General features: G+C 34.1%; 2 protein-coding genes and 1 pseudogene across 2 annotated transcripts; all 3 read left to right on the forward strand.

The window, feature by feature from the left end:
• The first annotated feature begins 976 nt into the window (after positions 1-976).
• On the forward strand, positions 977-1,875 carry LOC145559058 (peptidyl-prolyl cis-trans isomerase 2). The gene has a single exon (XM_081620462.1). The coding sequence runs from the start codon at positions 1,076-1,078 to the stop codon at positions 1,589-1,591; it is 516 nt and encodes a 171-aa protein (XP_081476588.1). The 5' UTR covers positions 977-1,075; the 3' UTR covers positions 1,592-1,875.
• Positions 1,876-7,580: 5,705 nt separating this feature from the next.
• Positions 7,581-15,218, forward strand: LOC145559060 (uncharacterized). Its single transcript, XM_081620463.1, has 8 exons — positions 7,581-7,949; positions 8,652-8,719; positions 9,959-10,106; positions 10,194-10,274; positions 10,973-11,059; positions 11,339-11,424; positions 11,901-12,021; positions 14,907-15,218. Exons 1-8 carry the CDS (start codon positions 7,677-7,679, stop codon positions 14,985-14,987), a joined length of 945 nt encoding a protein of 314 aa, XP_081476589.1. The 5' UTR covers positions 7,581-7,676; the 3' UTR covers positions 14,988-15,218.
• LOC145559059 (monolignol oxidoreductase AtBBE-like 15 pseudogene) lies at positions 12,056-14,839 on the forward strand (annotated as a pseudogene).
• Positions 15,219-16,187: the final 969 nt, after the last annotated feature.

A 16,187-nucleotide genomic window follows, 5' to 3' on the forward strand; every position in this document is an offset into this window, starting at 1 on the left:
AAGTATTACGGAGTACTTTGTATTAGTTCGTACAATTAGGGGGTGAAAGTTCGGTTTGCAGTTTCGATTATAGCCAAAACCAAACCCAATCCGAATTAATTTGGTTTCGGAAATCTTAATCCGAATCCAAATCGAATTAAGATTCAATCCAATCCAATCCAAACCGAATTAATTCGGTTTTTCAAATTAGAATCCAATCCAAACCGAAATTTGTTTCCTTCTTTTGCAACATTCAAATCCGAAACTCGAACTTCACCCTGAAAATTCCTATAATCATTTCTTGTTAACTACATTCTTTGTGAGAGAGTAAGATATTGAGAAAGGAGACTTGATAATTAGGTTCTTTTTTAAAGTTTGTATATAAAAGGGCAAAGTGGTTGGATAGTTTGAAAAAGAAAATAGGCTTAAAGTATTGGGTCGAAATTCGGTTTTCGGTTTTTTTAAACCCTAAACCGAATCCAATCCGTAATCCATATTTTTAATTTTTCCAATCCGATCCAATCCGAATTACTTTCACCCCTACGTACAATGTATAACAATGGCCTTTCTTCCCCCAAAAAAAAAATAATAATCAAATTTATTTTTTCTCATTATTTTGAATAAAAAATTTAAAATTAAAATATTTTGGGTTTGAGAAATGAGAAGACTGGGAAATGTATCCGTTACAGCATTAATAGTCCATTTATAAATCTAAAAATAAAAATAAAATTGAAAATGAAAATGAAAATGAAAATAAGTAAAACCAGAAATAGAAGCGGATAACCGGATCTCACAGGACTCACACATACCCCCCTTCCACTAAAGCACTGTTTACCGGATATCCTTCAATTTATCCTAACCCTGGTTCATTCTAACTTAACTCTAGTTAATCAACGCTCCACAATTCCAACCACGTGTCCATTTTCAACGGCTTAGATCAACCCACGATCAAAATCCCTAACTTGCCCTGCTAAAACCCCTCTATATAAACCCCTTCTCTCCCCTCCACCCCACCATCTTCCATCACAACAAACCCTAAGTCAATCAAAAAAATCATCAAAACCCCAAATTAATCGATTTCTCAAAACCCTAGAAAATGTCGAACCCAAAGGTCTTCTTCGACATGACAGTCGGCGGTGAACCTGTCGGAAGAATCGTGATGGAGCTTTTCGCCGACGTCGTTCCCCGAACCGCCGAGAATTTCCGTGCTCTTTGCACCGGCGAGAAGGGCGTTGGCCGTAAAGGCAAGCCACTCCACTACAAGGGCTCCGGATTCCACCGTGTGATCCCAAAATTCATGTGTCAAGGTGGTGATTTCACCGCCGGAAATGGCACCGGAGGTGAGTCAATCTACGGTGAGAAATTCGCCGATGAAAACTTCAAGTTGAAGCACACTGGTCCCGGAATCCTTTCCATGGCTAACGCTGGTCCCAACACCAACGGGTCACAGTTCTTCATCTGCACTGAGAAGACCGAGTGGCTCGATGGCAAGCACTGTGTGTTCGGTAAGGTCATTGAAGGTATGGATGTCGTTAGAACCATCGAGAAGGTTGGATCTGGAAGTGGAAAGTGTGCTAAGCCTGTTGTTATTGCTGATTGTGGTCAACTTTGAGGAGATTTGATCGTATCATCATCATCTTCATCTTCAACTATCGTTTGGTCTGATCTTAGATGTTAGATCTGATCTTCGTCTATCTATCGAAATAATATGGTTGTTTTTTTTAGGGTTTTAGGAGAAGGGAAGTTTGAGAGAAGAGGAGAGAGATATTGTGATTTTTATTCAGTTTTTTTTTATTCTGTGTTTTTCGTTTGTGTTATGGTGTTGTTTGATGATGATCATGTTTCTCTTCTTAGGGCATTTGGGTTAATAATGAAAATTATCTAGTTTAATCTCCATTTCTCTACTTTCACTTGTTTTTCATATCATTATTTCTTACCCATTAATAACTTTTGATCAATTCTCGTCTATTTTATTCGTATTCGTGTTCGAGTTGTGATCAAATCTCGTCTATTATTGGGTTTTAAAATGTGATCCATTGATCAAATCCTTAATGAAAATGCAAAAATAAGAAAAATGGTGGCATAAAAAAAAATCAAGTGTGAGATGGGAGTGAAAGAGGATCTAACGGTTGGAAATGGAGGAAGAAGACAAAAAATGGGAGGAGAGAGAAAGTACGGAAAATATGACAAGTAATGAAAGAGTAGCAGAGGGGGTGTGGTGTAGGAAATTTGGATGAGGATTTTTATGGGTGGGTCACGTGACTGTCTTATGATTCGACACGTATTATTTAAGTTGAATAAAATATAATATCTGTGAAACGCGGTACTATTTGGCTGTTTCTGGAATGATCTATTTCTTGGGCTTGGTAGTTGGGCTGTTTACATCACTTGAATAGTCCAAAGAGTATAATAGTCCAAAATCCGAGCAAATATAATTTAGACTGATTTATTTTGAGGTTTTGTAGAATGATGGTAAATGTAGTAGGTAGTCCAACTGCTCAAGAGGTTATTGAGAATTTACTACTAATTACAATTGATGTATAAATTGCTAAAGGAGGTTATTGAGAATTTACTAATTACAGATGATGCAAGTAAATTTATGAAAAATTGAAATTTGTACACCCGATTTTTTTAAATGTTTGTGAAATACATGTTAGATTACATTAGTATTTTGGATTAGGTTAGTGTTATTTTTAAAGTGACATTGATATTAAAAGATAGTATGACATTAACTATTGCATCAATTTACAAGTAGTATGTGAAAAATTCACTAGATCATCCAAGCTCAATCCCTCACTTGTTCCTCCATATCTAATCTTAGTCATTTCCCTTAAAGTTTATCTAATTTAAACAACTTGTCTAGTCAAGTGAAAACTAAGTATACAATAGATAAGATTGAGGTTAAAAAAATAAAAAATAAAAAATAAAAAAAAAAAGGCAAAAAGAGGAACTCATTCTTTTAAGAGATGTTGATACTTGATTCATGAAACACGGATATTAGTGGCAAATAAAAATTGACAACCACAGCTTTAGCATTTGGCATATCTATTGGTGGAAACTTTTAGTCAAAAAGATTTTTTAAAAAAGCTTTATTCCTTTCCCTTTTGTAAAAAAAAAAAATGAAAATGAATATAAATAAATAAAGCACTGGTAGCAAAATGGCCACTTACATATTGATTACTCCGTATTTTCCTAATAAAAAAAAAGAAAAAGAAAAATGAAATCCTTATACGGAGTAATTCATAATTGGCATCTAGGAGAGAGTACTAAACACTGCTAACAAAAAAGAAGTGGTTTTCTTCGACATATAATAAGATGCTAAAGTGGATTTAGCTTGATTTAAAGTCAAAAACGAACATTTTCTCCGTTGGTTTTAGCTTGATCCAATATTATAAAGAAAAAATTGTTAAAAACAACATTTTAAAGCAATCACTTTATTAGAAATAACCTTATAATTTTTTTTTTAATTTACATTTTGTTACTATATACCTAATTACAATTTTTTTTTCAAAGACAACCTAAATTTACTTTTCGGCGCTGACCCTTTAATTTTCGGCATTGACCACAGTGTGTGTGACTTCTTATTTTCCTAAATGTATTCCTCTTCCCTCCAAATCACTCACATAAAATCTTTGTTCTTTAATTCCCTCAAATTGGAGACAAAAACTAGCGTTCGTCTTCAAAATTGAGGAATTACGTAGTTGAAGACTTTAAATTGTAGAAACAATTAGTTTTATAATTTTATTAATCCTGGACATTTTGTTGAAGACAAAGGATGAAATTGAGGAAATGAGAGAACAGGACATTTAAAGTAGGATTTTGGAGGGGAAATAGGTGCATTTAGAGAGTAAGGATCACAACAAGAAGGAAAAAAAAAGGGGGGGGGGGGGAGGGGCACATGACAAGTACACTAAAGTCAATGCCGGAAATTAGAAGGTCAACGCTGGAAAGTAGGAGGTTGTCTTTGACAAATAAATTTTGTAATCAAATCTGAAGTAACAAAAAAAATTTATAAGGCTGTTTTTTTATAAAGTGATCACTTAAAAAAAGTTGTTTTTGACAATTTTTCCTATTATAAAGTTGACTAAATTCAATTTCTAAGAATGAAAATTATAAAGTTTAATCAATATAATCATTAATTTCGTCTCAAACTATAATCTATTGTTAAAGCAAACTACAAAATATTACATAAATTGTGTGAACAAAATCGTATAGAAAATTATTATATCTAATAATTGAAACACCTTACAGTTAACAGTGACATAGCTAACCTAGGAGTGTACTAAGAAGTGTATTATTTAATGTTTTGGGCTTGATTATTTGGGCAATGACATATGCATAGAAAATTAGAAATATTGTAAAGCATTCTCCATATTTGCTGAAACTGAGGCATTGACTTATTGACTTTAGTTTTCTACTCTACTATGGACTTACAGAGTTGGTTTTAAGGCATTCTACGTTAATAAAGTACTTAAGGTCTGTTCTTATTGACTGAACTTAACTCAACTGAACTGAACTAAGCTGAACTGAACTGAACTAAAATAAATATTTTATTAGAGAAGGAAATTAAGAGCTGAACTGAACTGAACTGAATTGAATTTCAACATAAGAGAACAAACCCTTAGACCCTAAGCAAATAAATAAAAATTACTTCGTATGATAATTTGACAAAGCCACTTCTATAAGTCTCTTCATTAAGATTTTACTTATCATTTCATGTAAACGGGACACACACCCAAAAAAACAAAAAAAAAAAAAAAACACAATTGTATAATCATTGCAACAAATTATATATAAACCTTTCATATCTTATACGTAACAGCAAATAAGAAAAAAAATCTTTAGATATCAAATTAAATATGAAAAGAATCTTTAAGATATCTAACCAATATTTAACTTTAGGAAATTATAATTCCATCCTTTACACATAAGGAAAAACATTCTCAATTCACAGCTGGATTTTATTTACTTCCTATAAAATTTTAATCAACAAGTAGTAAAATTTGTTTCTTATTTATGGTAATATATCTAATATGATTGAACACATGCACATTGAACCTTTTTTTTTTTTTTTTTTTTTTTGTGTGTGTTTTTTTTTTTTTTCTGCCTGATCAACAAGCAAAATGAGGCGCAACAACACCGACCTACACCTAATCACTTTAACAAAAATTCGCAGGAAAGAAAATTACAAAATAAATGACATAATGAATTTTTGTAATTTTGATGTCATCTTTGAGAAACTACCATTGGAGATTTGAAGTTTAAGAATAAAACACAAACAATTTCATAACATCTTCTCTTACATACTTAAGAATCATATTCTTGATTAACAAGGGACTACAAAAGAAAATACCTCAAAGACAATTCCAAGTCTACTTACTCATTACAAGAATGACGTTTACAAAATTGGGATGATGCCACAAAAATTAATCAACACTAAATACCAAACCTAATAATAAAACGCATCATCTCCCGATTACCACCAAGTTACATATACGGGTCAAATAGCTACTGCTTCTAATTATCTAACTCGAGAAATTAAGCCCTTTAAACTAACGATTCAAGAATAAATCAGCAATTAATTAAATCAAAATTAATATCATCAAAATCAAAATCAAAATCAAAATCTATATCAAAGGGTACTTGATCTTGACCTTGACCTTGACCTTGAACGCGAACACCACTATATTGAACTTGTTCTGGTATCTGATTAAGAAGATCCTCAAAACTCCATTCCAAATTACTTGCATCATCACTCAACATTACTCCATCAGAATCATCTCCAAGCATTAATCCAATGCAATCACCCACATCAACATCGCGATAATCGCCATCGTACATCATCATCAACTCTAATTTTAGCCTCTGATCTTCAAGATACTTAGCTGATCATCATTAACAGGATACCCACATTGAGAGTAATTAGACATAACCAATAATTGATTCATCATCATCATATTTTGGTCTAACCCTAAACCCTCACCATAAGATTGCACCTCTTCAAACATACTATAATTAGTAGGTAAAATTTGACCGTTATTATTTTTCATCATACTAATTCTAGCATTAACAGCTTCAATCTTTTCTTCAATTGAAGAATGCAAACCCATTAATTCTTTTGCCGAGAAATTGTCAATATTGTACATAGGAACTTCAGCCGTGACCAAATTATCTTCTTTTTTATTGTTACCATTAGTACCAATGTTACGAAAACGCGACGTGTACATATTAGTAGTCCTTTTTTGACGTTCCTTGTTACTTGTCTTTTGGTACCTTGTTACAATGTTGTGCAACACTTCGGGTTCCTTAAGCCAAATCAAAGGCGAGGCATCTTCCGGGCCAAAAATAATTACACCAACATCGACTTCACATAGGGTTGAAAGCTCGAATGCCTTCTTCAAGATCCCATCTTTCCTTTGCTTGAACACTTTTTTTATCTTTGATTTTCTTTGACGACCCATGTTTAGATAATTACTTGTCTGAAACTCTAACATTTAATTTTATAGAAAACAAATGAGTATTTTGATTTGACCGACTATGTTAAGTATGTTCTCGGTTATGCTTATTACCGAAGGAGAGCCTAAAATATTTTACAGTTTGATACATACGTGATTAATGAACTAATATCACTAGGTTATGTTGTTTGATATTATTTGTTATTACTAAAAGAGGAAGTTAGTGATTGTTTTTCTTAAAATGGATTATAAATACTACTTCGTACATAGTTATTTTTTCATTGTGTATTTTCGACAATTAATTAATAGTTACTTCATACTATACTACAGAGTAAAATAGACCCGTGCTTATGCACATGATCGGTATACAGAGTACTCATTGCAATGAAAAATAATTTAGATATTGGAGTTTATAAATAAAATGATTGAAAAAGTGAATGAAATACGTCTTATTTTAAATTTTATTTTGACAATGAATGTGAATAAAATTTGATGGTGTAGAATTGCAAGGAGAATTGCAAGGATGGACGGGTTTTTGAAACTTTATGGTTATTATATTTGATTTTCTTATATTATGGTTAGTTGTAAAAAGGGTGTTGTAAGTAAATGAAAACGGAGTACTTCCCATGAATATGTCAACCAAACAACTCCAAACAATTTCAATTCCTAAGAATTTTAAATTTCCATGTTTTTATTTGTCAACCAAACAACACCTTAACCTATACAAGATCTGATGTCAACAACCAGTTCAATAATTACATCCAATTTGACCTATAGATGGATGCTCGAAAATGAAAAAATAACTCCAAGTTTCATAAATATTTCCATCATTTCTAACTTCAATCGCCCTCTCCCACAATAACGTAGCCTAACTAAGTTTTGTCCCACAACATACCTACTTGGGCAGAACCACAATCAAACCGTAGTTCATTGCTCGTGTTTGTCGCATTGAGCTATTGGCTCGAGTAGTGCACTAGCTAGTAGGCACCATCTACAAGGGCACAAGACTGCACAAGGGTGTAACTCATCACTTTAAACTTTGGAGAGTTAAAAAAAAATACATCAACAACATGTAAATATGTACTAGTAATAAATCTCACCCATAAACCATAATCATAATCGTGTCCTATTTAAAGTCACAAATATGAACCAACAAATATTTTTTTAAAAAAGGTCAGAAACATAAATATGATAATTCAATCAATCTTCAGAAGCCAAACGTTCACTTCAAATCCCATCTAAATGGCTAACAGTCTAAAACCAATTTGCGCGGGTCCTTCAATTTCATCAGTATCTAATTTAGTACCCACATTTTCTCTCTCCAATTCCAGAATTTTCCCCTCCAAATTGAATGCTGGACTTTTGAAGAACAACAACAAGAACAGAACAAATCGTCGCTTAATTCTGGGATTTGGGGTTGTTTGTTCATCTTGGTCTCAATTTATGAGCATGTTTGGCCTTCAAAAGGGGAATTCTTTCTTGGCTTCTGCTAGGGAGAAGAGTGCTGTTGAGGAGGTACAAATTTCTGTAATTCTGCTTCTGGGTTTTAGTATTTATGTCATTTATGTTCATGGGTTTATGCTAATTTTGATAATTCATGCTAATATTCGACCTAATTCATAATTTGGCTTTTTTTTTTTTTTTTTTTTTTTTTTTTTTTTTATAATGTTATTTATTGTTCTGTGTTGATTTTGATTATGGTGTAAAGGGACCTTGAATGGGTAATTAGCTAGTGATATAGACCGGATTCGATTTCAATCATTTCATTTCTAAGAATTTAACGAATTAAGTTAGTTGACATCCACTCGTGTATAGTGTTGATGATTATTTAGCATTATTGTGCAATAGTGTAGTGTTATTGTAATTGTTGGATCACATATATTGGAGTTAGCAGAATTCTAATCCCTTCTTTGTAAAATGATATGGGAGAAGTCAGAAAAAGTCTGGCTTAACCTCTCTAAACCTTGTTATATATGGTCCTTTGTGGAAATTTGTTAATGCTACCAACTTATTAGGCAATTAACATGATTACTCCAGACAATGTCGTTTTATCAATAAACATTATGTTAGAACGTTTTTGATGTCGAAGAACCTAATGCCTTATATATTTAAGCTTATGAATAATGGTGATGTCCAGATTAAATTTTTGGGCAGAAACATGTTATAAGGAACTCTTGTTTGTTGGTTTACTGAATTTGTTCTATTTAAATCATGCAGGTTTTGAAGAATGTTGAATGGCCGGAGCAGTTTCCATTTAAGGAGGAAGAGTTCCAACGCTATGATGAGTAAGGTTTTACAGAATTTCTCTGCTTCAAGTAGTTATCTGAAATTGTACTCGTATAATCGTATTTATTAGTTACTTTATTTAATTCTTCTAGTAATTATGTACTCCTTAACATTGACGGAGTTCTATATAGAGTGATTTGAGAAAAGTTATATTTAATGGTTTGTGATTAGATCTCCACGACTGCTTAGCTTTGGTGATGGAAGATGATAGAAATTGTCAGACCTTTTTTTTTTTTTTTGGGTCTCTTCTGTATATCATGTCAAATACTTGACGCTAAGAGTTTGGGACATTGTGTGGTTGATATCTAAACCCCTGAAATAAGTGCTTTATTGACTTGATGCAATCTCCAGCAACTTTCTCATACTCTAGATGCATGGTAACTTAGGTTATAAACTTGTCACATAGATGGACATAATAACGGTGTTATAATCTGCAGAATTGATATATTCACATTGATACATAGTTTTTTGCATCTAAATATGACTTTTATATTTTCGATGCGGAGAAGTGAGTTTTGGCATAATATATTTATACGGTTGTACCGATGGAGCTTGTTATCTAGGTGTTTTAATGTAGTGAGCATGCTGCATGTACAATGGAGTTATTAAGTTTTATTTTTATCATTGAAAATATTGATAAGAAAGCGATAGAGGTTTTATCTGACTACTTATGAACCTGAATGTGGTGTTGTGATTAATGCAGCAATTTGATATTGCAGCAACACCAACCTTTCTTGAACTCATCTTTTCTACTCATGACAAATGTTATAGCTCTTTTGTTTTAACAGAAATCTAGATTACGTTATACGACTTCTTCCTCTGTATTTTTTTTTTTTCCATTCACGAGTAGAATTTAGACACATTTGTTTTGATGCAATTAATATAATTACTTGTGTTTGTTATGTTATCTCTCACATTATCATATTCTGATTTGTAAAGGATACATGATTCCATAGTGTTATGTCTGGCCATATGTTTCATGTTTTCGATGAATAACCACCACTTGCCATTAGACCCTATAATCCTACCAGCATTGGAATTCCATGTATAAATCTGCTGCTGTATAACCTGTATTAACTAGTGGCATCAAGCTTGAGATTGTGTGTAAACCTAAATGTGACTTTGATGATTTTTGCGCCAGCTGTGTAGTATTTCATGAGCCTCTAGAACCTATGGTCTCGTAATTTTTCTTACCAAATTTTGCTTCCTCATTGGATTACAGTACATGTATTTTGCAGGTCAAATGATACATTGTTCTATGATACACCACGTTTTGTAACTCACATCGATGATTATGCTATTGCTGCACTCACTAAATATTACTCAGAGGTTTTCCCTCCCAGTAATACTCCAGGGGTCAGCATGCTGGATATGTGTAGTAGCTGGGTGAGTAATCCAATTCAAATCATTTTGTTACCTCAACAAATGTTTAATGAGCATATATGTATTTTCATGCATTTCAATTTTCTCTAGGTTAGCCATTTTCCAAAAGGGTACAAGCAAGAGAGGATAGTGGGAATGGGCTTGAATGAAGAAGAGCTCAAGCGGAATCCAGTAAGATCTGTTTCCTACTTTTCTAATGTATAGCAACTGTATTTCTCTTATGATTTATATCAAACATTCTTCAGAAAAATAAAAGGGTACCCTGTACTTTTATCTTAGGCAATGTTAGGATTTTGGGAAGCTTAATTGCCAATTTGTTTCCTTTTTTTTTTCTTTTTTTTTTTTTTCCAAAAAGTTAAGATTAAAATGAAGTTGGAGTTATTGCTGAATTAAGTTATATCACAAGGTCGGGTTAGGATGCATTTTAGGATGTTGAAACTTGAAAGTATATTAGGTCTTCTCTTTTTGCTCTAGTCCTGTTATGTCTTTTCTTTTTTATTATCCTAGTTCTAACTCTATTGTCTCCCCCCCCCCCCCCTGCTAAGTACCAATTTTGACTTTGTATCCTACAAAGGCCTTTCAATCTTCGAAGGTTGATAATCATGATACAGAGTTACATACCGAGGTCCAATAAGTTGTTGCAAATTACAAAGTTAGATTGACAAGGGGTTGGGAAGCAAAGAGAAACAAATCGAATTTGTATTCTCTGCTTTTGAAAGGAATTATCATTATTTCAATCAAATTTCAATTTATTTACTGAAAAATCTCTAAGACAAATTCTGATAATCATGCTTTCTCTGATCCTCTGGTTTTCTTCAAGATGAATATTAGTTTGATCCCCAGCAAGTGTAACAAGTTGCTTTTTGCAGGTCCTGACAGAATATATTGTGCAAGACTTGAATGTTAATCCAAAGCTTCCGTTCGAAGATAACTCTTTTGACGTTATCACTAATGTGGTATGCACATCTGTCACTTTGATGCCATGAGCCATCTCCTTTAAGTTCATAATCCTTACCCCTACTAGCAGATCGTATGTAAAAAGTAAAACCGTTATATGGAAAGTGAGTTGAACTTTTCAGGAACGACGATAATATGTTTGCTTATATTTAAAACATCATTACTGAACATAATGGCCTATTTTGATCCTTAAAAAAGTGTGGACTAGATGCAAGTTTAATGGCTTACGTAACACTATGTATATTATACTTAAGTTATCTCTTAATAATAATGTGCAGGTAAGCGTAGATTATCTGACAAAACCACTTGAGGTATTCAAGGAAATGCAACGAATTCTTAAGCCTGGTGGTTTGGCTATAATGAGGTGATATGTTAATGCCCCTTTCATGTTATAGACGTTGAATTTGTCTGTTTATGTGCATGCTATGAGAAACTACCTGCTAACAGCATCCTTATCGAACACTAGATTCATTTAAGAAGCTTCAAACGTATTTAATAGCTATAGTCTTTATCTTCTTCAATTTAGATTATAGCATTTCTTACAACCAAAGAAATTGTTTCTTGTTGTCATGATATTTTAGAAAAGGATGATGCTCTTTTCTCTGTTGTCATGATATTATTATGTAGATATATTTTGTATCTGAGCCAATGAAAGATTTACAATATATTCTGACTTTTTTGGCTTTTTTTATTGTTGAAGATGAGCAATGCAAATCTCTGCCACAGTTTTATATTTCCCTTCCAAATCTGAACTGTCAAATCTTACTTCTGCTGTCTCTCTACCCCACCTTAGTTTTATTTTGTGTACTTGTCTGTAATCATAAGTTGTGTGACACACAGCTTTTCTAATCGATGCTTTTGGACAAAAGCAATCTCAATATGGACATCGACGAGTGATGCTGATCATGTTATGATTGTTGGAGCGTATTTCCATTATGCTGGAGGGTTTGAACCTCCAAAGGTAAATTCTGATTTTACTGTATATTTTTCTCTTCCTAGTGTCATTTCTTGTATGTTTCAATTTTCATGCACATACTGTTTGGTCCTTTATCCCAAATTTCTGCTATTTTTGATGGGATAGTGTGTGTGTGTGTGTGTGTGTGTGTGTGTGTGTGTGTGTGTGTGTGTGTGTGTGTGTGTGTGTGTGTGTGTGTGTGTAGGTGTTTTAAAATATTTTTATTTTGGGAAAGATGATGGGATAGTTTAATAGTGCTTAACTTGGTTTAAAAGATAAAGATCTCGAACATTACATAGAATCTATACATACATGTATGTATATTTTGTGGCTTCATAGAATGCCTGAAAGGCTGAAAGTGAGAAGTTAAGTTTCTAATTGGACTAACCTTACTGGGACTGCAAGCTTAGGTCGCATTCAAGAATGTGCAAGTTTCAGATATATTTACCTTCAAAGTAACATTTGTCAGAATTTGAAGCTATAAGCTATATTATACTTGAAAAAGTACATATTTATAGCTTAATCAGCCTTAAAGAAACAGAATTCTAATTTTATCATGCTGATGTGACATAATGCCAACTTTCTTTGCTCATAATTTCTTCTTCAAGTAGTTAGCACTTAATCCAGATTCTGCAGAAATATCCAACTTTACAGTTAATTGAACCAAAGTCTCCGATATATTGTGGTGAGCAACTAGTTTAGAGGGGGCACATATAAATAAGGAAAGCCAGTAATTAGGATTAGTATAAAATAATCAGTCAAAAGATATACCTCTGAACAAACAGCATTCAAAGCTTCAAAGAAAAGCATGACCTAAGCTTTATGTCAAGTGTGGCATTACCAGATTCTATAAATCCTCTTGCATTATAGAAAATCCCAAAGGTGGCCTTTTCCCCAAGTGTTTAACCCAAAAACAACTAAGTTGACAATGCCTTCAGGCACTTTGAATTTTCAGTTAGTTCTCCTATTTTTGACAATATATGCCTCATGGGCTTCAGGAGATTCAATCCAACAGAATTTCCTTGAATGCTTTAACGAGAACAGAATATCCAATGCCCCAGTTCCCCCAGCAAGTTATAGCCCAACAAACACATCATTCTCTATTGTCCTCCAATCCACAGCTCAAAATTTAAGGTATCTCCTGCCTTCTGTGAAAAAGCCTGAACTAATTATTATGCCAACTGATGAATCCCATGTCCAAGCTGCTGTTATATGTGCTAAAAAGCTTGGTGTTCAGCTAAGAGTTCGTAGTGGGGGCCATGACTACGAAGGGGGCTCATATGCATCTGAGATGGAAGAGCCATTTGTTATCCTTGACATGGCCAAACTTCGAATAGTAACGGTTGAGATCGAAGAGAATAGTGCATGGGTGCAGGTTGGTGCCACCATAGGTGAGCTCTACTACAGGATATCGGTGGAGAGCAAGGTCCATGGATTTCCTGCTGGGCTATGCTCCAGCTTGGGTGTGGGAGGCCACATCACAGGAGGTGCCTATGGTCCAATGATGAGAAAGTATGGCCTTGGAGCCGACAATGCCATTGATGTTCGGATGGTCGATGCCAATGGTCAGATTCACGATCGTAAGTCCATGGGGGAGGATTTGTTTTGGGCCATTAGAGGAGGTGGGGGTGGGAATTTTGGGATCATCTTAGCTTGGAAGGTTCAGTTAGTCCCAGTACCGGAAAAGGTGACAGTTTTCACTGTTGCAAAAACCTTGGAGCAGGGTTTTACAAAGATCTTATCTAAATGGCAACAAATTGCTGATAAGATTGATGAAAATCTCTTCATCAGAGTCATAATGCAGAACGCCAAAACCCCAAAGGGTGACAAAACTGTGATGGGTTTGTTCCAGGCCTTGTATCTTGGACAAGCTGATCAGCTGCTCAAGGTTATGCAACGTGACTTCCCTGAATTAGGCTTGCAAAAGAAAGATACCTCTGAAATTAGCTGGATAGAATCAGTTCTATATATTGCTAACTACCCCTCTGGCACAAAGCCTGAAATCCTACTTGAAGGTAAGCCAACTTTCACTAATTATTTCAAGGCAAAGTCGGACTTTGTTAGGGAACCTATCCCAGCAAGTGGACTTGAAGGTTTGTGGAAACAGCTTATGGAAGATGAGGGCTCCCTAATGATCTGGAATCCTTATGGTGGGATGATGAGTAAGATACCGGAGTCTCAAATCCCGTTTCCTCACAGAAATGGGACCATATGTATGATCCAGTATGTGGTAACATGGCAAGATGGGGAAAGTAGTAAAAGTAGGCATATGGAATGGATTAGGAAGCTATATAACTATATGACACCTTATGTATCAATGCTCCCTAGGGAAGCATATGTGAACTATAAGGATCTTGACTTGGGTATGAATGAAGATGCCAATGCTAACTTTATAAAGGCAAGTGCATGGGGTAGCATGTACTATAAGGATAATTTCAACAGGCTCGTGAAGATTAAGACGAAATATGACCCTGAGAATTTCTTCAGGCATGAGCAGAGCATCCCACCTCTGCCGCTTATGGAGAGCAAAAAATTTATCCATAGGGATACATGTCATACATCTGATATTCAGATGTAATAGACTTGTTTAATCAGTATGTTGTTAAGCTACTAAGCTAGTTTTGTAACTTTTCCTTGCATAAACTTGTCAACATTCCACTATATTGTGTAAGATGCATATCATGTATAAAAATGAAATTTTATTTCATTGTATTGTTGTGTAATAACTTCAGGTATTATGAATTGACAAATTGTGACAAATAGGCTTGCATTTTAACCATCTTTAAGTACTTGTTGAATGAAAATTCTATATTTTCTTGATTTCTGTCTTTTGTCTTTACAAGTTTGCAAGTTTGTTGTCTTTAATTATGTTTCTACACTATTATTTGCAGGTTGTAGACATATCTCCCAACCCTGGTCGGTCAGATCCTATGTACGTTGTATATTCCAAGAAATCAACAGCAAGGGTCTAAGCTGATTTTGGATTTTTGGCGTCTGCACGGGTAGCAATATGATGAGTCATACTAGTATAACAAACCTTTGATTTGTTAGCCCTTTAATTTTTACACTTTGATAATGATCGGGCACATAAATTAGGAAAGCCTGTACTTAGGATTAGTATAAAATAATCAGTCAAAAGATATAACTCTGAACAAACAACATTTAAAGCTTCAAAGTAAAGCATGACCTATGCTTTATGTTAAGTGTGGCATTACCGGATACAATAAATCCTCTTGCATTATAGAAAATCCCAAAGGTGGTCTTTTCCCCCAAGTGTTTAACCCAAAAACAACTAAGTTGATAATGCCTTCACAGTCATAACCAGAACAGTATCAAAAACACATCATTCTCCTACAAGTTGAATTTCAAAACTCTAATGTCAAAATAGTAAAACCTTGTGTAATGGCTTCTTGTAAAATTTCTCTACTCTCCGGAACAGCAGGAATTACAAGTTTGGGTCTTGTTTCCATTTCTTCAGCATTCATCCTTTCAAGCTCTGAATGATCCCTCAGACCCTCGCCATCACCACTTCCGATCCCCTACCCTCGACCCTTTCATATTCCCCTTCTCTAAGCATCGGTGGCCAACCACCTCTTTCCCAACCCTATCCCTTTCAGCGCCTTTCTCATCCCCTCCATAAACGTCAGTTGAGACCACCTACTTTGTACCCCAAATCCTTATACCCACCAATCACCCACCTCGAAACCCAAATCCCAAAAGCCATCTGAACAACTTATCTATACTTTATTATTAGTATTTAATAACACAAACTACAAATTTTTCATATGACACACGTCATCACAAGTCACTCATTATCCCCGCATTTCACCGCTCCACCGGAAATTCCCTCTGCCCCTACCGTACTCCCATATGATACATGTCACCTCCTTTAATTTTTTTTATTTATGTCTTTGTGCATTCTATAACTTACAACTTCAAGTAAGAAAATGAAGTGTTTCATTTCCTCCATAATAATAATAATAATAATAATAATAATAAAAAGTTAAACTAATTTGTACACATTATATAAACATATGAATTATATTAAAATAAACAAAAGCTAACGAACGCCCCGGGGGCGTTGGATAAGCTAAAAGATTAAATTAAAATTAATATTATTACACCGATTGACGCGTGATTTTGTAATGTTTTCCCAAATTAATACCATTTTA

The sequence above is a fragment of the Chenopodium album genome, chromosome 9 (genome assembly GCF_948465745.1).
Source record: "Chenopodium album chromosome 9, dcCheAlbu1.1, whole genome shotgun sequence".
Lineage (NCBI taxonomy): Eukaryota > Viridiplantae > Streptophyta > Magnoliopsida > Caryophyllales > Amaranthaceae > Chenopodium > Chenopodium album.